The sequence below is a fragment of the Falco cherrug genome, chromosome 4 (genome assembly GCF_023634085.1).
Source record: "Falco cherrug isolate bFalChe1 chromosome 4, bFalChe1.pri, whole genome shotgun sequence".
Lineage (NCBI taxonomy): Eukaryota > Metazoa > Chordata > Aves > Falconiformes > Falconidae > Falco > Falco cherrug.
The window spans coordinates 40,629,158-40,653,420 of NC_073700.1; the positions used below are offsets into that span (position 1 = coordinate 40,629,158).

Sequence of the window (24,263 nt, forward strand, 5' to 3'; positions counted from 1 at the left end):
TCTCCCATGGGAATCCAACTGTTCCGTGGAACTGCACTGACAAGGTGTTGTTGCTTCTGCTTGCCACACACAGTACCATTACCTTTAGTAATTTCTATGTTATGCTCTTGAAATAAAACTTATAATACAGATGGTGACCCTAGAATGTCTTACAGACTTGCAAGTACTTGAGAAGAAGGTGTTAAGTGTTTTTCCCCAGGAAAAGAGAGAGGAGTTCTACCCTCCCCCAGAGTATTGTTGGATCTATAGTTCGCAGAGGCAAGATCATCCAAATACTGAAATAAGTGAGCTAATTGATATTGTCTAGCAATGAGGTACTAGGTCAGTTAACATGATCTAGATATTACAGGGAAAGCAGAATATTTCTTCTTTTTTTCCCCTCCTATGATTTGCCACATTTTTCTCTTGAATACAGACTCTTGAAAGCAAGAAAAGGGTGTGGTTTGTTTGTGATTTTGGGTTTTGTTTTTTTTTTTTTTCACCTTTCCAGAGCAATAAAAGTAATCAAAATGATCTTCAATTGCACTGACAACCTGCTGGTTTTGTAGTCAAGACAGTGCCATGTACATCTGGGTGTGTGGGAAGAATTGCTGACAGGTGGAGCAACTTTTTCACTATTTAACTGCAGAAGTCCTGTCATGGAACTTAGGCACCAATTCTTAATCTCAATATATTATGTTATGTATTTATGGGTCTCTGTACTATTTCTTCCTATTGTGAGATGTTCTTAGAACTGATTATAGGTGGTTAAGGTATCTTTTTTTCTCACTGGTATATTATAATACTGTATTACAACATATATCTGACTACACTTCACTGGTGGTCGCGGGAGAAACTTTCAGTTTTTTGAAATTTGTACAGTAAACACTGAGAAATAATGTCAAGATTGTAAACAATATTATAATATTTTTCAATTAGATGGAAAAAGGAATATAATTTAAAGTTATGAACATGGCATTTCTCAGATGAGCCAGATGTGGGCATGTAAGCAAGCGAGCATGTAAACCATACCTTTGGTTCACTATATGCATTCAGCAATGATGATTGCTCTCAATGTACTGAGAGTGGACTAGACTGCTTATTAATGTGCAATTCAAGAGTGCTCATTAAGGGAGAAAGTCGAAACTTAGGCACCTAGGACTAGGCTTAAGATCTTTCCAGCTCCATCAGAATGCAGAATTTTCTATTCCACATAAAATTTGTTTAGTTCTTGTTGGATGTGACAGAATGCTAACAGTTTGTTCAGGAAAGCATGGACTGCTTTTGGGAAGATGTAATCTGTACTATCCCGGTGAAAGCTGAAGGTTTTCTAGCTTAGTAAGAGCTGACTGCCAAAGCGAAGTAGGAAGGGGAATTTCTAGCATGTCTGGCAAAGAACTGCTCAAGTATTCCTCATTGCCTCTAAACAACAGAGAAAAAATAGGTTTTGAAACTTGGTTATTGGGCACTACAAGGAGTAAAATGCAGGGTAAATGGACTGCAGTAATTTTCTTTATTTTTAGAAAATAATTCCAGACATCAGAGAGACTTTATATAACCTGTTAATGAAGAGTAGTTCTTTTCCTGTTCTCTGGGCCCCAGGCATTTCACACTTCTGAAGCTGGAAAATGACATGTGCAACAAGAATGTATGAAATCTTTAAGATTTTTTTTTTTTTCTACCAGATAACTGATGAATTTATTTTCTTCTCAGAAGGAAGAGATTATGGATACATTTCTCATATAATCAGTTCAGAGCTGTTATAAAATCCAAAAGTGACTCTTATCCTCCTTCCCCGCTTTCCCCAACCCACTATGAAATGCCAAATTTGTTTGTCTTCTCGTGGAGATGGATATTTAGGTAAGGATAGCAAAGACTATATCAAATGCAGAACAACTCACTCCTTGGTTTATTTCATGTTTCAGTCAATCTATTTTCCATTATAATGTTCTGGATTTCCACCCCACCCCCCTCCACCCTTATTTTGCTTATGCTTTTGACTTACTTTGAGAAAACATTTTTTCCCCCTTTTTCGTAAGTTTTATTTTATTTTTCCTAAAGACAGATTGTGGCAACACTGTTCTCTCTAAATAAAAAAGAAAACAGCTGGTAAGGTGCAAGGCAAGACTAAACCAGCAGTGCATGTCTGTTTCCAGTGTTGCAAGATCTCCCTTGGTTTTTCAGAAGAGTTGGTACATAAACTAAGCATACAGTTATCTCCCCAATAACTGTAACATAAAATAAAAAATCACAAGTAAAACTAAATTTATGGCATAGTATAGATTCAGTACCTTTCCATCGTGGCTTGCATATTTAAAACAAGACTTGACTTAAGGAAAATTTATTGCTGTTGAATAACTATAAAATACTAAGAGGAAATAAAATCAATGTTGGCCCAGATCTTAGAATGCAAACCACACGCATGCACACTATAAACCATGGTACAATACTGCTTACTTGGTAGATTCAGCTCTAGGAATCAAGCATAACTGAGAACAACTATAGAAAATATGTAGGATATCAAAAAATCCTGTTTAATAGATGCCTGAAAACTGTTTTCATAAGATCAAAGTATTTTTTACTCTCTTGAGGTAAAAGGATTTCTCACTATTGATATATATTCCACCTGGACAGATGAAAGATGATTGGTTGGGTTTTTTCTTCTTTGCAGTGATCTTGCTCACAAGTCTGCAGGCTGCTAAATGTACACATATGAATTAGTGTTTCAGTAATTGAGTGATAGGATTTGGGAAAGAAAAAAAAAAAAAAAAAAAAGCCATCTCCAGGACTCATTTTAACATCTCCAGGACTCATTTTAAGTCTGGCTTTATTTACTAAAGAATGCTGTATAGTCATTTTAATTAAGTACTGAACCTTACTAAATGCAAAACTAGTGCATAAACTGAGCACAAAGTATGCTTCTCTTGTCAGCCTACATCTGTAACCTGTCATACTTTTTCACGGTTGTGAAGGTTAGGTTTTAGAAGGAGGTTTCAGGTTTTTTGCTAGATGCCTTTATTTTCATCAAGAACCAGACAGAGGGACAGTAAGAGCTGAGACTGAGGAAAGTGGTTAAAACAAAAACAAGATAAATCCTATCCTCAATTTTATGGAAAATTCTGATGTTTCAATACAGATTTTTGCCTCTATTTGGAATTAAAGTGAGGTTTTTATAACCCTTTAAGAATGAATAGAGATTTATCTTGTGGTTGCTCTAGAGCCACAGATTCTCTGACACTCGGGGTCTCCAGCTGTAACATGGTCCATTGGCAGTGGTGCTTGGCAGCTGATGGTTCTGGGAGCCTTGGTCAGGTGCCTGGATTGCTCCCAAGAAACCTACCGTTGGTAACTGAAGGACGGGGGAGTGGGCTTACAGAAAGCTCTCAGGCCATTGTTGAAGTTGAACACTGTAGAACTTTCTGTTGTCGTTCATCTGGCAAATCTAATGAACAAATGTCATGGATTCAAACAGTGGTTTGGGTTGGAAGGGACCTTCAAGATCACCCAGTCCCATCCCCCTGAAATGGGCAGGGACACCTCCCACCCGCCCAGGTGGCTCCCAGCCCCGTCCAGCCTGGCCTTGGACATGCCAGGGATGGGGCACCCACAGCTGCTCTGGGCAGCCTGGGCCAGCGCCTCAGCACCCTCATAGTTGGAAGAATTTCTTGCTAATATCCAATCTCAGTCTACCCTCTTTCAGTTTAAAACCATTCCCCCTTGCCCTGGCACCACAGGCCCTACTAAAAGGTCTGTCCCCATCTTTCTTGTAAGCCCCCTTTAGGCACTGGCAGGTGCTGTAAGGTCTCCCAGGAGCCTTCCCTTCTCCAGGCTGAACCAACCCAACTCTCAGCCTGTCTGCAGAGGAGAGCTGCTCCAGCCTCTGACCATCTTTGTGGCCTCCTCTGGACTCACTCCAACAGGTCCATGTCCTCCTTATGCCTTTATCACCTTGTTCATAACTAGTGCTAGGTATGCACCAATACCTTTTCAGTTGCTTTTCTGGTCCATTAAGGTTTTTACTGTCTGCAGCCCTTTGTGTGTTTCGACCAAAGCTCTTGTTGTATGTCACCTGGTTTCAGCTTTTGTCTGTACTGCTTGCTGTTAGGAAACAGCATGTTGTTTCTCTCTGTTCTCCACTTGCTAGTTGCTTCTAGGTTTTCAGGACTATCCCATGGTTTTCCTAAATTCAGAATGGTCTTCAGAAATTCAGAGACCTTTATGGCATGCAGCAGGCGCAAGGCAAAGGCTGCATTTTAACTGGAGGTGCTTGGTTCCCACAAGGTTTGCTTCTTTATGCAATAATGGGTGTTAGATGCTATAAATTCCATGCTTTGGACTTGTTTGTCCGTGATGGACATTACAGTTATAACTGAGCACAGGTAAGAATTTTTAAGCAATAGTATCTATTAGTGATGGAAATGAGCTATTAATTTTAACCGTGTGTGTCTGTTAGGTAAAAAGTCCTAATCCCTTCGAAGTAATGAGAGACAAGCCTGTCACAGAATATACGTAACAGAGTTGTAAAAGGCTGGAACTGAAGTCTCTAGGCACAATTAGAAATCAAACCAAGGGCTATGGTATCTTGAAAACCTAGACAAGTAACCTCATGCAGAGGAGTGTTTCCTACCCTTTCAATTGCTGCTTATCCTGTCTCAGTAAGTGGAAGAGAGGTTTTACTCAAGAAGCTGATCTTACTGTTTCAGGTAATTAGCAGACTAAAATGGCTTTTACATCATAAAACTAAAAATCATTTAATCTCAAACTAATCCCAGGCTTGAAGATTTGCTAAACCTTTAGATTTACCAAGACTAAAAATGAGTGAGTTCGGATCTTGAGTTCACCAGACTAGATGGTGGTGGTTCAGATTTAACCACACAGAACATCACAACACTTCCTGCTGTCTTAAATTCTCTTGTTCTTGTTTCCCCACAAGGGCCACCTACATCGGAGGAACTACACATTATTTCTGTGTGATGCTTTTTTACTACTATTTAAGTGAAAGTAGTTGTTTAGGTTGGTAGTGGACTGTCTAAAAAGGGAGTGGGTTTGACTTTGAACAGCTTTACTCAACACCTCGTTGGTAATATGCATCGTCTTGCAGTTCTTGAAGTTACTTCAGGGCTTTGCTTTTACTTTGCTTCTTGATGGTGTATGCAAATAGCATTTCTGGATTTAAAAAGGAGGGGGGAAAGGAAATAATGTGCAAGCCAAAATGACTTGGAGTAGTTTTGCATAGTTACCTCATTGCAAAATTTCAAGTTCTATAAAATCTGTTCATGTATAAAAGCAGCAAAGAGTTGTCACAAACATTGGAAATTTAGTGAATGAAAAATAGTTAAATGACAACTTGCTTGAGGCTACAACTATAAGGTATTGAATACACAGGCTTTACCACCACACTGCGGGCATTACTCATGAGCAGAAGAGGTTGAAAAGCACCTTTGGATTTGTGCATCCTAATTATTATATTAATTATGTATATTATTATGTGATTTTGAAATTAGTTATTAATATAGTCATTAGATTTATACTGTGCTGCAATAAAAATATTTAGATACATAGATAGGTAGGAGAGATACTTTCCTCTTTCCCTCCGACTCCCGTGTGTGTGTATATATATATATATATATACTCCCGTGTGTGTGTATATATATATATATATATACTCCCGTGTGTGTGTATATATATATAAAAGAAAACTTGTAGATGGAAGGACGTCCTTGATGACTCTCAATCTGGGTTAAATATATGGCAGAATAGTGAAGATAGGTATAGCTATATGAAGAAGAAAAGAGCTTATATTTAGTGTAAAAAGATATGATATTTGGATCTTTCATGTCTATATAGTGAAAGATTTCTATCTGTCTTCTAAACTGACAGGGTTTCAGGTCACAGTTTACTTCACCTTGGTGTAGCTCATCACCACATTTTCCAGAGATGTTGGGAGCAGCAGTTCCATGCATAAGGATTGTATGCAATGTGTCGCTAAAATTATTTCAGCAGGTATAGATAGAATAGAATTTTGAAGCTACAATTTCAAGCTTGTTATCATGGAGGTCATTGAAGAACATGACATTTAGTTTGCAAAATGTGCGTGGGTGTGCATGCCTCTGTGAGCACATACACAAGTTCAAATGTTTCCTTCTACTTTTCTATTTTTAGGACAGCAAGGCTGTTGCTGTGGACTCATTAAGAGGTGAAAGAAAATGTTTAACTTTGTCAGGTGCACCTGATTTTTGCCAATGATTGTTCATTTTCTTAACAGAAAAGCAAAGACCATTTTAAATGAGACTTACTTGTTCAAGGTAACCTTACCACTTCTGAGTGAGAAGAATGTACTGCCCTAATGGATGCTCTTATATGACAATCCCTAAATGTCTTTCGTTATTAAGTGTCAAGGTTTCTTTAGGAAAGCTTTAGAAATTCTTCGGAGAAACGTTTCATTGCAGCAAGCTGTAGCACTGCCACTAAAAATATATTGCTAATTAAAGTTTATTGACAGTCTTTGTAATGTGTTCTTCGAACAAGTAAAAGCGCTGGGTACTTATCGAATGCAAGGCACTGCGTCTTCCATAGCTAGTTAAGCTGTTAAGGAGAGGAGATTAAGGTACTGTGCCCTTCATTTCCCTGTGTAGTTACTGGATTTGAGTATTCTCCAGAATAAAACACTTTCAGGATACCAGTGCTGCAAAGACTCAAAGAAACTTTGGGTTTGTCCCTTGCTTTTTCACATGCTAGTCATGGACAATTTGGGAGCCAAGTTAAATACTTCCAAGGCCTTAAAGGTACATCTCCCCGGGAAGGAAAATAATTTTTACTCTTCAGAAAGCAATTCCTTCAAGGGACAGTTCCTAAATTGAGCAAGGGTGTTCAGAGTTACTTTAGCTGTGTGTGCATACAAATACAGAATTCTCAGCTCCTACCAGAATTTTCTGCTCCTACCCACCTGATGTGGGACACTTCTCATCAGCAACAGACTTGCACACATTTAACCATACCAGCTATGGCGCAACAGTAGCGTTTTGGAATACTAGCACCCATGTTTCAAACTTGCCAAGCTACAAGGTCCATGCCAGTGGAAAGGGACGCTCCTGAAGTATTGCTCTCCTCCACTGCCAGGAAGGGATTCCTGGTTTAATAAATAATAGTTGAGCCCAACGCATACTGCAGATCTAGGGTTCCTCTGAAGCACTGCAATAGCTATGCTACATAATGCCATACGTTCCTTCCCCCGACAGAGGGACAGAATGGCAACACAGGGCTTAATGACACAGAGTAAGTGATGCAGGCTTTACCAGGCTGCCGTTTCGCCAGTGGAGCAGGTACACAATGATCACAAATTGTAGATCAGGTCTTGGAGGTAGAAATGTAGGACTGCTAGAAAGATCTATAATCTGAAGCGGGGTTGTGAATGTGTATTCTCCCACTGAGAAGAAACCTGGCAAACCAAAATTTGAATCTCTCTCTGGTTAGTGGCATCATCTGAGACTGAATATAGCTAGTGTTATTATGAGGTAATTAATGCTCACTTTGTTCTCATGTATGGGTGTATTTTATTCTCAATACTGCTGTGTTTGGCACTGCCATTATCTTGGATCTTTTTTTTTTATATGAATATTAAGAGATAATCAACTGTTAATTGATAACTCTCTCAAAAATGCAGACAATAGGCAGTAAGAAATATGAATGATTTTGCTTACATTACTCTTTTAAATCATAGAATACTTTGGGTTAGGAGGGACCTTTAAAGGTCATCTAGTTCAAATTGAAATCCATGCTTTCTTCCTGACATCACAACAGCTGAAAAAATGTTGCAAATGATGACATAATGATCTATAGGTGCAAGCAGGAGAAGTGTTTGCACTGTCTTGCCACACCTCTGGAGTGCTCTGAACCACAGTGAACCTGTGATCATTTTCTAAGTGCAAGGAACTGGAGTTATTCTTCAGATGGTTGCCAGAAGACTTTTACCCTTCTTTGCATCTCTAAATATAAAATTACTTGTTTCAGTAGAGTTCCTCTGCAATTCTGCTGCTGTAAGCAAGAACAAAGTACTGCCTTCGGTATGTAAGATTTACAGTACAATTAAAAAAAAAAATAGTTTTTTTGCATGTTATACTACTATGAACAGCTTAGAGAAATGATTGTTGAACAGCTTAGAGAAATGATTGTTTTTTGACTCCAAGAGCCAAATGTTCTGCCTGCTTGTACAGCCTACAGTTTCACCGAGTAACAATATCTGAACTGAAAAAAAAAAAAAAAGTAAAAAATTTGCTTATGTTTGGTCTTACAGAACATTAAATAGCCACCTGCAGTTTCTTCTCACTCCAGCTTCTTGTGCTTCCAGAAGCGCTCAGGTGAACGGCATCGCACAGGACAGGTGTGGGTCTGGATGCAAAGCGCGGGTTGGGCTCATGCTGTAAGAGCAAGAACAGCCCCGCTGGTGGGTGTGCACATGTTTTCTCTCTGGGACTAACTCGTTCCTTCAAAAACAAAGAAACACGCTTCTGATTTTGGGTACATTTGCTGTGTCACATGTAGGGTGTGAAGTTCTCTCTCAGATTCTCATGAAGGCATAATTCCTTCATGTCGCTGCTATGCTTTAGGAAAAGAGTATCACCTGAGGCATCCACAGTTTTAGCAATTAGTGCAGTAAAGGCAACCTCTGCTTTGCTCAAAATATTTGCTATTTAAAAAAAAAAGTGTGGCAAAGGGTACAATGGTTGTGTTTGGCTTTGTGATTTTGTGTGTGTGCAAGCATAGAACTTATCTTTGCATTTCCTGTGGAAAACAGAAAGGGTTCATTTCAAAGGCATTAATGACATTTAGGTGCCTGCTTGCTGTTGAAAATGTGTGGATGCTAATGATTAATTTGCACCTTGCATTTATGTCCTTGCAATTCTCTCCCAAAAGCTAAAGAGAAGTAGCAGATATATGTGTTTCATAAATAATGAAGTTATCCACAAAAATATCAACCTTTATTGTTTAGGTGGAGTGATACGTGAAAACAGATGATTTTTCATTAATTTACTTCACCTTTTTTTGCAATCAAATTTTACTGACAATGAATATCTGTATAAAGTACGTGTAATTGTGTAGGCATGGTTTATTTATTAGTAACAAGGTTGGCAGACAAATCCTGCGCATGCCAGAAGAGTTCTTGCCTGTTTTAGAAACAAAACCTAAATAAAAGAAGAAAACTCCCCAAACCAAAAAAACAATAGCTTGACCAACCACCTAAATTAAACTGTAGTAGGATATTATTAATTAGCCCTCAGTTAAAAACATATAATTTAAATAGTTTTTAATGTTCAAAATTTTAGGGATTTCCTATTTTACCTACAGATAACTAAAATAGGCTCTCCAGATAATTTTACTAATGATTGATTTATTAGGTTTATACTGCAGAATGACATTTTAGTATGTTTTGGATCACTTCACATAAATTAATTATTTTATATATTATATATACACACACACATATCCCCTTTATTCTTTGTAGCACTCTGAAGAGTAATACTTTTTTTTCTGGAAAAGGAGTAACTGTGAGGACGGGGACAAATCAAAGTTTGGATATCAGTTCATTGGCTTCTTGCTGACCTGGCAATATCTTGTTTCTCAGACCAGTTCCTTCTGTAACAGCCTCTTCAGCCAATAATGTGGATCTGCCAGATAAAAGCTGTATTTTGGTTTTTGTTGTTGTTTTTTTTTTAGTTTGTCAAGCTTAGGTGACTGAATGAACTTCTTTTTATCAGCACACAAGCACAGCAAGTAGCCCTCTAGATGTTTACTGATAACAGAGAGGCAATGTCTATAGTAGCAATTTAGTAACATAACTGGCTTTGGTAATTGTCTGAAAATCCATGCCTGTCTCCAGTGATATCCTTATTGTCAGTCTTGTGTTCTCTGCTCTTCCTTGAGGTGTCTGAATCGCTATCGGCGGTGTCACTGGCACCTGAACAGGCTAACGCTACTTTTCTGTTCAAAATATAAGAAACTATTCTGTGTAAAATGGAATTTTTCTATAAAAACAGTCTTAATTTTATTTTATGTTCTTGGCCTATAGTTTTTAGTCATTGTCTTTGTCAATTATCTTTAATTCAAAATATCTACTATCATATTTTTTGCTACCTTTATGTTTAAGTTAATGCAGACCCTTAGATTTCAATTCAAAAGCTAGTAGCAGTAACACATACTCAGTTATTTATACCTCAATTTTCTTCATTCCATATTTATATTAGCTTCAGAGTTAATTGGTGTTAATTACTATCTTTTTGTTGTTGTTTGGTTTTTTGGGGTTTTTTATGGATAGAGATTTTAGGGAAGGAGGATTAAGATCCATTTTCCAGAAGTTACAAGATTTTGCAAGAGTAAATTCTTCTAATAGCAGTATGCTTATGAAACAAAAATGATTTATGCTGCAGTAAATAGTGTAATATCTGTAATATGCCAGGCTTGGCCTGGTAGTGCTTGTGTTCTAAAATAACATATTTTTAATTCTATACTGGTTGTTGCTTTAACATCACGCTATTTTTAATTACATTTTTCATAGTAACCATTTATTTTGTTTAGTACAGTGCCTTTGCCTTCCGATTATTCCTTATAATACTTACTGTGTTGTGCAGGGAAATTAAATAAAATGCACTATAGCTAGTCCGTTATGTATAAAAGGAGTTTATATTTGAATGCTAAGTACAGATAAAGTTTCTCATGGGATTGTTGCATGTACAATTTAATATGTGCAGAACATGCATGCAGAATGTAATTTTGAGACTTTACTGCAGAAGTGTTTTTCTATAATGATACTTGCAAAAAATGTTTTCTTAGAGATCTTTTTCCTAGTTAATATTAAAATCTACTGCAAAGTTGTTTTCAGTAAAAATGTACCAGTGGCTTTATGTCCAAGGGTTAGTCAGTGTGGATGCAAATTAAACATAAACCAGTTCTTGTCTTCATGGCACTTTTCACAAGGGCATACCAGAGACCCATGGTTCCTAAACTTCCTGCGGAAAAACAGAGTGTGACTTATGTGATGGGATACGAGGTGGGACACAGGGAAAGCTGCGGGGCTGGCTGGCATCGTGCCACCTTGCAGGCCCTTTGCTTAAAGGGGTGTCAGAAAATGAAAAGCTTTCAGGCTGCGCAGCAGCACCACAAGTTTCCTTGGCTACGTTCGGGGAGCCAAAGGCACATTCAGAGACATGGGGATCTGCGGTCTGCGGCATGCTCTGGGCGTGTAACTAAGGTTAATTAAAACAAAACAAAACAAAAAAAACACACCCCCAACAAACAAACAAACAAAAACGACCAACACCAAACCACCAAACAAAATTAAGCAAAACCAACAAAACTATATTTGAACAAGTAACAATGCTGGTCAAGCAGTATATACATTCTTGCTGAAAAATCATACCTTATGAAGGCAAGAACAGGTGAGAATTGGACTTTGGGCTTTCTAAACTGATTAAAGGAGCCTTTTAACATGAGAAAATAATTCCCTACATGCTGTTTTAATGTGTCAATATTTTTTACAGTGTTTCTATTTTATTTTTAGATATTTTCTACATTTTTGTCTCAATAAAGTTATCCTATTTTGAATCTTTTGCTATTTTGAGGATAAGAAGAAAAGGAGAGGGAGAAGTGCCTATAAAACCATAGATTATTTTTTATGGAAGATGAGATGGTCCCCATTTGCATTTACAGCTTTACAAGGATTGTAGCACTAGGCTCTTTTTCTTTTTTTGATGGAAATGCTTAATCTGAGCTCAATGGGCCATAATAATTGCCTGTTTCTTCCAGTAGAAATAAACCCACTTGTATGTGACACTTGAAACCTTAACTCTGCTTAGTATTACGCACAGAATTGTAGATAGTTCTTCACCCAAATATATTTATGACAGCAGCGCTAGTCGATATACAATACCAAGCCAAGGGCATTTGAGAATAAATCAGTCCCTCTAGCTACTGCTATAGCACAATAATGGATGGGTGTAATAAAACCAAGTGAAATTAAAATTCTGTGCATGCATGCACACATACCTAGCCAAGAGAAACCCGAAGCTCTCTGTTCTGGAAAAATTTGCATATGCATAGACATATATGCTCTGTACCCTTTGTATTAGTAACACTGTACACAAAAAATCTATAGGTTTTCAGCACTCTTATCATCTCATTAGACTCTCTTCAACATTGGGGGCCTTTTGAGAGCCTTATGTAGAAAAAAAATGTAAGGAGCTTGTAGAAGAAGAGGAGGATGGTCCCAGTTACTCCTTGAGAAGAAATACTCTTGATTTTATTTTTCGAAGCCTCTTGATGATGCTGTAAGTCACTACCAAAGACTCTGAAAACCCCACTTCCAGTTCAAATTGGCTTGTATATTTATGCAGTTACTGGTATTTTTAATGAGTCTTCTGTATCTGAGCACCTCAGGCTCCACGCTGTGGCACTGTGAGCTCTTGGGATGGACACTGATTTCATTTGTGTTCGGGGTTTTCACATGAAGTATCAAGAAGATATTTGATTAATACACAACATTATTTATACATCTCTATACAAGCCCATACTCTCTCCACATATGTAATAACTTGAAGAATCATTTGTTCTGAATTCTGTTGGGCAAAGAGATGAGGAAAACTAATGTTATAAAATGATGTAAAGGGGATTGACTGTTTTCATGTGGAATACACCCGATAACAAAGCATAGTGTATGTTGTTGTGTAAGACACTGTTTTTGTGCAACATGGCAAGGAAAAACTCTAGGCATTTAATTTTTGAGATAAAACTTTCACAGTCAGTTGTGTCTCTAACGAGGGAAAATGCTGGTGGATAGATTTTCCAAACAGTGTGAAATGGTATGGACTTTGATCTTGTGAAATGCAACTCCAATGTGATGGAGTAATCTATGGCTTTATTTCAGCTGTTTAATCTATGGCTAAATACGAAGTACAAGACCTCAATCAGATGAATAAGCCGTTACTAATTGTGAAGTTACATTCTGGTAAAAACACCTTTTTTGTGATCAATGCCAAATCTTTTGTGTTTGACTCGGATGCTGCACAGGTTATATGTAGGTACTGACTTTAAACTAGCCTTTCCTAATGCAAACAGGCATGCTGTTCCAATTCAGGTAATCATATTTGCATTGTCCTTTTTGAAGTAGAAGGAGAAAGACAGAAGTGTTGGAGGGCCTTTCCTGGAGCTGCTGTTGGAGTAGGTGTCTTAAGCTGCACAGAAAGTCATGGATAATTAATCCTGGTGTGACTGCTCACTGGGAATGGGACGGCTTTATAAACACTTTTTTTCTGAACACAGGCTAAGTCAGTTCTCCACACGTGTTTGTTTATGATAAAATATCTAGGATATAAAAGACTTCAGATCTTCACTGGTAATCTTTCAACCACTGGGAGTGCGCTTTATTTCAAATTACCTCAATCCTGAAAATAATTTGATTTTGTAAATGCAAAACAAATACTTGGGAATGTTGTACTGCAAAAAAACTCCCCCCCCCCCCCCCCCCCCCCCTTAGATTTTAAGCAGACTCTCTTTGGTAAGTAACCCTGTCACCATCGTATTGTTTGCTTTGCCCCGTCACCTCAACCCTTTCTTTAAAATGACAATTAAAAAAACATGGCAGCAAAGAATCCTCCCCAGGTGGACTGTTGGTATTCCTTAGCAACATCAGTAATATTCTTGCTCTCTCAATCTGTCCATTTTTTATTTCTAAAGAGCTAGGGCTTGCATGTCTTCATGAAGAGTGGATGACTGATAAATACATTTAAAACATCTTAAGTCTCCCACCTGCTATGGTTCTTTAAAGAATAAAAAACACAATATATAAATAAAAAATATTTGTATTCATGAACTCACCAAAGAATGGCACCATCAAGTTGCAGAGTATTTCCAAAGCATCTTTTTTTTAAGTAGAGCCTGACAGCATGAGTGTCTTTGAAGACTGTTATCTTATAAAAAGACCAGTAGTCTTGAGCTATTGTTCAATTTCTTTAAATTTTTTTCCTTGATTAAATCCTTTAAAGAGAATCAATATTTTAGGCATTCTTCCACTAAACTTAGTGTGTGAGAGCTTGACATAATGACACTCAACATATTGACCAGGTTCTTCGAGCAGTCTTGAACTAAAAGAGGGAAGTAGTTCATTGCATATAGTTCAATCCAGAGACATAACAAAGTTAATTTAGGTTTGAGAAGCAATGTATTTAAAATTGCAGGATATGCACAAGGGTTGCTTCTAGGGTCTTTTGATCATTAATTAAATATGTTATGGCTTTCAGGTTTTCTCATTTATCTGTACAGGTTTACATATTGTAAATGCATTATTTATGTTTTCCCTTAAGTGCTTAGTACTGCCAGGATGTTTCTCTTAAACTGACACAGATAGCAAAAAAGACAAAATGAGAGAGCAAATTTGGCACTGGCTAGCTGCGCAGAAAGCCATTTGTGCCCAAATGAGCCTTCCCCAGATGTATTGTAATAAACTTGAACTGATAAATAGAGGGATAGACAGACAGATAGATGACATCATTGTTTAAACTATGAAAAATATTTTTTCATTAAGGTCAGGGGGGTTGTTTTGTTTTGTTTTGTTTTTTTCTTTTTAATCTCATACTAATAGTACCTTATCGCTAAGCCTTGCTGCTCTTGTTCTGGCGAAGCTTCTGGTATGATGGGTGCTGAGGGAGCTATCTATGTGGGAGTTCACTTTGCGAGGGAGGCCATCACTGAAATGGATTTTGTTGTTAAAGCTAAAACATGAAGTTTGGAATCAACCATTTGATGAACTTTGAACAAAGGGAATTGCCTGCATTGCTGTGCCCTGCATATCTCCACTGTTGTCTTCCTCTGTTTCTTGTAGTAAACACAGATGTTGTGGTGGATCAAATCTAAATATATTTTTAGGTACAGCTCTTGCATTCATATGAAAGCTGTTTGTTTTCAAATGGATGGTGCAGTTCTATTTGTTTTGCTTCCAGTGTGGTACAGCAGTTGGGTGTGAAGAGGCAGTCACCCTCTCCTGACTCGGGCATCTTTGTTCTCATTTACGCTCTGCTTCTCTATTGTATTCTCCCACTGTTTATTAATACTTCTTTTCATTCTTAGGTAAAATTTCCTCTTCTGGTCTCTGTCATGTTAGATATTTCTCAACATTATGTTTAAAATGACAGTAGTAGACAGTCTTGTAGATGGCTAATTAAAACACAAAGTGAATTATCTGGTTAAATAGTCAAGAGCTGTAACTCCCGCTCCACTCTACAGATATTTAATACACTTTGTTTGTTTTTACCAATTTTTCATTCTGCCATCCTAAAGTTCTTCCCTTTCTGCCACCACCTTATGTTTCCAAATACCCCATGTTCTTGGGAACGTAGGTGTTTCTATTAATAGCATAGATAAAACCAGCTGCTCAGAGTCAGACCAGAGGTCTGTAAGTCTGAGATACCGTCTTTGTGGATGCCTATGGAAGAGGGGAGCAAAACAAGCTTCTCCAAAATTTTCTGCCAGCCTCCAGGAGCTTTGTGTGGCAAAGGTTGTCTTTTTGCATTTAATAATCTTCTGTAAGTTTTTGATTGTGTGGTTTGTTTTGGTTTTTTTGTTGTTGTTGGGGGTTTTTTATTGTGTGTGTGTGGTTTTGGGTTGTTTGTTTTTTTCTTCTTCTCTTTATCCAAACAACCTACCCCTTTATTTGCACATTGTATGAAGAGTCATCGTTTTACTTAGTTCGGTTTGAACTGGCCACCTTTTTTTTTTCTTTTTTTTTTCTTTTTCTTTTTTTTTAATTTGTTGTCATCTAGTTGATTTTTGGGGAAAGAGAAGCAGCAATCATTCCAGCTTTTCCATCTCAGTGTTATTCATAATTTCGTAGGCACCTGCTCCCAGACATCTCTTTTCCAGGCTGGATGATTCTGGTGTTCCTACTTGTTCCTGTCTAGATATATTTCCTTATCTTTAACAACCTTCGTCACCTTTCTGTCTGAAGGCAGAATGCCTGTAAATCAACGCAGCTAATGTGAAGTCAGAGCCAAAAGTTTCATTCTGTGGGGGAGAGCACAACACCTTCTCTTGAAGGGTGATGTTAAAGTTACAATCCAAATATATTTTTCTGCTATATAAAATTAGAAATAAAATAGTAAATATACATTTTTAGAAGGTCTTTCCAAAACCCTCTTCACAATCATCGGAAAAGTGTCTAAACTAATACTACAGAATAGTTTGCAGCTGCTGCAGAATAAACAAATTATCTTCATAGTTTACCTGAACATGCAGTCGGTGTGTCCGAGCCCTCCAGTGGGATATGGTGAATGAAATGGGAAGACTGGTTAATCTCTCCTTGTTTATGTATTTTAATCAGAGAGACCAAACTTGTGAGCCGTGTATGCCTGTGCCGTACAAAGGTAATGCAAACTGGAGGATAAACATGTTAGAGATGAGAGGGAAGGATCCTCTAATTCTGTATCCTGAGGCTGTAAAGCAAATGTAAATTTCATGTTGTTTTTTTCTTAAGTAACAATGTAATTTACAGTAGTATTTTGAGTAACTCTTATCTCCTGTTGATTTTCATGATGAACTTTTCTACATTTTTACATTTTTGTCTTCAGAAGAAGCTTGTAAAATTATTATTACTACTGAAGTATTACTAGTACTTAATACCTACAAAGATAACTGGCCTGCAGAACATAGTAGATTTGTTATTAAAAATATTCCTGCTGCAAAAGTCAGGCTCTCTAGGCATCTGACTGGTGAAACAGAAAATCTGACAGGAGATGCAAAATGCAGTTCGATAAAATTATGTTGAATTACGTAGAAAGCAATCACAATACACAATATTGCTGCATTCTGAAATACATTGCGTGTTCTATTATGTACTCTTTTTTCCCCCCTTTGTTTTATTCAATTAATCACCATGTTATTCGTTCAGGTTTGTTGGTCTTTTTTTTTTTTTTTTAATGCCTAATTTGTACCCTAAGAAGTACTGGAATTAATGGTAGAGGCTTAACACTTCTAGAAAAATAGCTGGTAAATCTAGAACACAAATTATAGAATGTAAGACTAACAGCCTTATCCAAAGAAACTGACCTGTGAAATACTATAAAGAAAAACATTCTGGATGTTGTTCAGTCTGCAAAGTGAAGCTCATGTGCTCTTAGTTTGGCAAATGATTTTCTTAAAGTCTTTGTGCTCCCATTTATCTATTTAAAAACGTAGTGATACCTGTCTCATGTTATTACTGCTCAGGAAAAAATCCACAACTGCATAAGGTAGTATTAATGTTGTTATGTATATGGAATATAACCTACTAACAAATACTGGGTAACCTTAGACAGTTAAGATTTAAAACTTGTTTGCTTTTGTGTATAAGACCATTGTCAAAAACTATTCACACTTCAACTAGTCTTTTCTTGTGAAGGTTGAAGTTAAAGTCTCTGGTGTGAAGGCTTACATAGAGAAAAAACTAAATAATAGGAAAAAAAAATCAAAACAAAACCCCTCCAAACCCCCCCACACACAGTTAAAACCTGCACTAGGTGATCATTGTAGGTCCCTTCCAAATGGGAAGTATTTTATCTATTTATTTATTTTAGTGTCTGTTTTATCTTTTTTAAACAATGTGAATAGGTTCATCTAGAGCAGATTCAGATCAAAACTCAACTCTTGAGACGTACACAAGGGCCCTTATAATGCAGAATCATATAACCTTAATTTATAAATGGTGTGAAGGCATGAACTGTGATAAAGGGAATCATTAGTCTGCAAGTGGTAGTCACTTTAGCTGTACTTAATTTTACTCTTTAGGGGAAGATTGTAGATATAGACATATGCTGAATTCTTCAACCTTTTGTTCCCTGCTAGAGAACTTTAAGGAACATATCAGAAGAGCATTTGTTTCTGTTAGATTTGTAATTTTGTGCAGGAACTTTGTTGTAAAACTTCTGCTACATACATAGAAGGCTTAGCTTGTAACTTATTTGTTAGGACTCATTTTTTTGGGTTGAAAAATAGGCTGGCAGTGTTATTCTTCTGCATGTAACCTAAATTTGCCTGAGGAATTCCCCTTTTAATCATCACAACAGAGTAAAAGTATCTCATGCAAATGAGTTTTGGTTCATGTTTTAAGTTTTTGTAGGTGCAAAGTAGTGAAATGTGTACTCTGAATCTCTGAAAGTATCCTTAGAAAACACTGCATCACATTTGTCATGTGTTATGAATAGTGTTTGCATGTACATTAGTTACAGAAAAGTCAGTTATTACTTTCAACACTAATGATACTAACAATACTAAATGTATGCTAAAAATATTTTATTTTTAAAACAGATACCAACTAAACAAAAACAAACAAACAAACAACAAAAACCCACAAACCAAACAATCAACAAACACCCCTCTCGCCACAGGTTGGACAAATCAACATCTTTTACAGCAAGACCTTCTGGGGCAGGATTGCCTTAGAAACCAGTGAGCTAGAATGCAAAGTAGGATCTGGATGTTTCGGTGCTGCTGTTCAGTTCTGTGAGCTCTTCCTGGAGAAGCACGTTTCATTGTGGCAGAGTGGTCACAAATTGTGCTGCCATTGACTGATGACTCGCGTCTGCGGTTACTTGGTAGCGATGTCTTGCTCAGAAGCCTGCTCTCACGCTCTGTTTCTCACAAACCTAGCAGAACATAAAGACAGCAGTATGGAAAAATATGCATTGGAAACAAGTCTTCTTCAGAGTAATTTTTATACCAGATCAGAACTGGACGTTGTCATAGGAATGAATTTTATCCGTTCTTGAAGCTTCTAGATCTTTATTTCTAAGGTGTGCTGTGAATCTTATCATGGTATCATAGTAGTGGGATATTCAGAAATATAACATAGGCGTGTGATAGAGCAGAAGAAGGGGAAAGCTTCTTCCTGGACTGAACTGCCAATGAGACCTTTAGAATCTCAAAAATGCTTCTGTATTTCATACTTGTGGTGGGTTCTGGTGTCAATTCCTGTTTGTAAATTTTTAAATAATAAGTGAAAAAACCCCAACTTTTTTGCAGAAATGATTTTGTCTAGGCCCATAGCACAGTATTGTGTTTAAACTCATGGTGATTTTCCAGTATTTATCTGTGTAAGATACACAGACATTGCAGCTTTGTTGTGGCAAGAATGCTATACTTTCAAAGTTATATTGGTTTTTTCTTCTTTCCTCTTGTAGAGTGCAAATCAACAGATGAGTTGTGAAAGAGAGCAACTAAGGGTAAGTGCAATGATATGCAAAATGTTCTGTTTCTTTAAAACAAGCAGAATCTAGTTTGTGCTAGCAACAGATGGATTACTTTATTTAAGAGGAACATACTTAGCAAATGTATTGCTTGTTTGTAAATATTGTACGTATCTCTATATAAAAGTTACAGTAGATAGAGGTTTTTACTCCCTTATTTAATGAGCTTTGGCAGTAAGTACCTCTTTACGGGACCTCTTCCGACACTCAGCATGCTCTTCCTGTGCACCATGTGAAGATTTAGTAGTGGTAAAGGTCACTGTTTCTCAATCTTTCTCCACTACCAGATTGTTTTAAACAAGAAGATACTGTCCTTTGGATTATTTAATAGCATGTGTGCTTTCAGAAAGAAATCAGTGCTAAGAATGTGAGGGAACTGGCAGAAAGGGTCCAAATATTTTAGTGTGTATTGGTTGTGTGCAGTCTGTAAACGTGATGGAATTCCTGAACCCAGGTTACTGACCTTTATTTTGTTTTCCCCTTTTCCTATGTTAAAGTGACAGTCTTTTAAACAGGTTTTAGTCCTTGCTCCCTTTAAATGCTACTTATGCTACGTATCTCTGTAGATGCTTTTTCATAACAAGTATTTCCTTGTTCAACTGATTGATTCTAGTATTAGTTTGAAAAGGCATAAGAGTTTTCATTATTTATTTATTTCATATTCATTTAAAAAAAAAAAAAGCTTCTGGGTCATCCATGTGTTGCTTATTAGATGACATTTATGGATACTGCATGATGTGTATTTTCTTGAATTACCTTATAGTAATGGAGAGCAAGAGGCAAGCCAGAGGGGAAAAAATAAAAGTCTTTATGCAAACAAAAAAAAAATACTGGAAACAGAAAATGTGGCATTTTTTGTTTGCAGTTTACTAAGCATCACCAGTACCTGCATGACTTGCAAGAACAAAGAATGTACTCTAGCCTTAAAATAAGTTGTGCCGTGTTCTTAAACATTCAGCCATTCATTAGATTAACTTCATCAACATATCTAGATGCTTCAGCTGGTCTTCACCGTATTTGCAATGGGGTTTTTTGTAAACAAGTTTTGCAAGAATGATGCATCACATATTGTCCTTGATTCTTTTCTTGCCGACACGTGACAGCATTGCTATTATACGGAAGCTGGAGTGACAAAGCTTTGTTTTATCAGTAGTAATGTCTCAACAGAGCAGCTGTCAAAGTTAAAATATTGCAACAGTACCTGAAGGACAATCTTTTCAAAAGGTAGCAGTGCCATGAGAACAAAGAAAGTTTCATTTGGTTTTATTATTTTTATTAAGTTTTCTCCTTTGAATGAGGAAAAGCATTGTTTTGAAATATAATGGAAGGAGGCCCCCAGCTATTTCTTCAAGTTAATATGTGTGACTTTTGTAAGTAGTGGGTAAAATGTGATGCAGTAAAACTTTCATGTATCTTTCTGGTCTAGTATTAAATATTTTCATCTAATAATGAGCATAATGCTTACGATGCCTTTGTGTCATATCAAAAATGAGTTTTCATGACTACTTAGGAAAAAAAAAAAACATCTCTAGCCTTCAAAGATTAGGTACATCTCCTTCCATACTGCTGTGATGTTCCTGTTGCATGAAATAAAGTTATCTGTGTAAACTTTGCTCCTGGGGCCGGGGTGTGCTGAAAGTGCACGGAGCTGGGGCTTTTGCCTGTAGGACAAACCTGTAACCACCCAGAAGCCTCACGCAGACAGACGCCAAGCGTGGCAGAGCTCGTCCTTTCCCCTGCCTGGTCTTCAAATGCCCAAACCTTTACCAGTACCCAGAGTTTGTTTGTTTACAGCAACTCATCTGCTGTGACAAAAGGTCACAGTGAAATTTCAATATTTCATGTGGAGATGTTATGGTCCTAGTTCAGTGCTGGCACCTTTGGCTCTCCTTAGTCATGCTGCACACAGCCCCCTGCTGCCAGGTTCAGCGCTCTCAGGGTGTAACTTGACCATTCTGTCACTTTTTAATTGGCTTCCTAACTGAACAGTGCTGTTAAAGAAATGTTTAATTGGCCAAGTTAGATGGTTCAGGCCTGCAAGATGTTCTGTTGGGGTTTCTGACCTACCGAGAACACATGGATGTGAGGCAACACATCTCTTCACAACAAAATATTGTTTCATCCCAGCTGAAAGAATTGAAATATAACAAGAGAACAGGATTAAAACAACAAAATGCTAACATCTGTTTGTGTTTGTTAAACTGAGTTAAAACTAGATTATTCTTAGATCAGCTCGTAATACAATACAAAAGACATATCATCTTCCACCTTCCTTGGTAAAGATGACAGGGTGTCTGCCAGTCTCCTTTTCAGATTCCCTACTTATTCCTTAGTCTGCAAGTCCTAAAGAAGTTCTAAAAGAAAGACTCTTTAAGAAGGGCTCCTTTAAAGTGCAATATTGCAAATAAATAATTAGACATTGCGTGGCTATAGAAAGAAATATCCAAGTCTTCTTACAATAATTTATTCAGACATATCTCACCTCTTAACTGTTCTATTGGCTTTTAAATTCTAAATGCAAAGCAAAGACTCTCTGGAATAAAGCATTTAGAGTAATGAAACTCTTATTCATATTGAAGCCTCTGGCCATTATACATTATATTTACAATGAATGACAATTCTAATAATTAAGAAAGCCTGTATATTTTAACCCTTTTCTGCTCAGGCTTTGTGAATAGCAGTGACCACAAACTGGAAACTTATTTGCCTTGCCAACCTGGTACAATTCACAGCTAGACATTAATGTTTAGAACTGAATTTTTTTAATGGGAATTCACAGAGAAAGCAATGGGAATTTCGTCTCTAGCACAGCTGTTTGGGTGTGGCTTTTTTTCCCCATTAGAATATATAACATCAGCTGACTTCACTATATTTCCATCTAATTACCAAACAAAAAGTACAAACCGTTAATGACATTTTTTAAGTTTCCCTTTCCATTGGAAATTATTTTCATTCTCATGTGCTGCCTTGATTTTTTTTCATATTTCTGTAATTTTTTTGCTATATGTCTTAATTTTAATTGCACTAAAATAACTTAGTGTGTCTTTAAAGGGAAATTAACTCATCAGTATTGCTCTCCACTTCATCCACAGACCGCTTTGTCAGTATTTTCTTTAAAGAAAATAATGATCCTGTTGAGGCCGCCTCCTCCTGTGTTCTGTTCTCCAATCCTGATTTATAAATCTCTTCTTGGACAGACACACCCTACCCTCATTTCTACTGCAACTTGCTGGTTTATGAGTCACTGTGTGGAGCTTAATGTAATTGTCCTTCTGATGCATTATAAATGACCTGCAAAAACAGAGAACTCGGAGCTTGCTCAAAATCGTATAAATACATTTTGCTTCTTGTATTTGGGTCTGGGAAAACAGACTTTGAAACATGAATGATTATTTAAGGTTATTTAAGGCTGTGAAGAGAATCAGGATACTAGCTGTAGGTAGAATAAGCTGTAGCATACGTAAACTATAAAAAGTGTAGTGACAGCTTCAGAAGGCTATCTGCTGCTTCCACCAAACCTTCCCTACTGCTTTGACATTAACCTAGGATTTTATCTTTTTTTTTTAATCTTTTTGTTTTTATCATCGCCTAAGGATATTACTTAAACTTACAGGCTATTTTAAACCTTACTGAGCTTTACCGAACCTTCCTCTCAACTAAGAAATAATTATTTTGCATTATTAAGTCAAAGTAACTGTTTAAACTGAAGTTCTACAGCTGTATTTCCATGCCTGAGCTTTGCTATATAAGTTGATGCTTTCGGTCCTTCCGCATCAGTGCTTGAGCTCTCCAAGGTGGGCACAGAGCACTTTCCAGCTGTGGTGTTAGGAGGGTTTATAAATGTTCCTGTGAATACCAATGAGGTCTAATGGTAAATGGTGTGATTAACTTCCTTGATCTGAAATTTTAAGTGACCTAGTTGTTGCTCTAATTAACAGCTTCTTTCACATGCACTTACTATCAAGATACATTATATGCAGCCCGAGTTCCTTCTCTGGTCTGAAGTATGGGAAAGGCAGGCTCTTACTCTCATCTTGTATTTAATATCAACTTACTTTTTTTTTTTATAGTGCCCTGATTTCCAAGGTGACAAAAGGAAGTTTTGCATTCAATATCATTCTATTTGTCTTGTCTTTTATACAGTAAATGCAATAAGCTGTGACATGCAGCCAAAAATGTATTAAAGTTCTGCCAAGTGGAGGGAAAACAAAAGCAAATGCATTTATGTCCAGCATTATTTTTAAGCGACCACAATCCTGCAATGCTTAGTGTGCTTTGTGTCTTTGTTGAGTGCATTACTTCATCAAGTTGTAAGGTTTTCAGTCGTGTAGATGTTTGGTTTTTTTTGGAAACTTTTTAAAGAAAAATTTTGAAGCTCGTCATTATGGTATTAGCTTTCTTTAGTGACCTAAGAATGATCAACTGATAACTTTTGTGTACAATGTTCCTCTGATGCATAAGGAGGTAAATTGTGATTCAGTGGCAGGTGCTAATTTTTTAATCACTTGGGGTGGAGGGGATAAAACAACTGGAGAGAGAACGAGAATCAGAGTGGAGCTGATTTGTGAAGTAATGTTATTTGTGAGCATGTTCTGAAATACTTTAGTATGGTGGTATCATAGCAGAACTTATTTAGTGGCTGGCCAAAGATGCTGTGCTTTCAATCTCTACCTCTCCCCACTCTGTCTGGAGAAAAGGAAAGGTATCTAAGCTTGTTTTGAGAGTCAGTGGTGTCTTGTTACTAGAAAGCAACACAGTAATTCATGCATTTCTGCAAAACGGGGCAGCTAGTTCTGGCCATTAATACAAATTTCACTGTTTTTCTTTTCCTTCTGACAACGTCTCGGCATACATTTGCAAACAATGTGTGTACGTTTTGCCTGGAAGGGTGATCTGGAACTACCCAGTGCTATACATCCTTCTCAAAAAGGGAAACAGGTTAAAAGGGGAAAAGCTAAGCAGAGTTGGATCAATCTGATGTGTGTTTACTACTCATCCTTTTCTTAGGAATCCTTGTAGGTA

At 37.1% G+C, this 24,263-nt stretch overlaps 1 protein-coding gene across 24 annotated transcripts in view; it reads left to right on the top strand.

The window, feature by feature from the left end:
- RBFOX1 (RNA binding fox-1 homolog 1) overlaps nucleotides 1–24,263 on the top strand; it is a 918,315-nt gene that overhangs the window by 501,191 nt on the left and 392,861 nt on the right. For all 24 annotated transcript variants that reach the window (XM_055709778.1, XM_055709787.1, XM_055709790.1 and 21 more), the window contains one exon: nucleotides 19,176–19,217. In XM_055709778.1, the coding sequence (XP_055565753.1) occupies nucleotides 19,176–19,217 (42 nt within the window). The remainder of the gene's footprint in view (nucleotides 1–19,175; nucleotides 19,218–24,263) is intronic.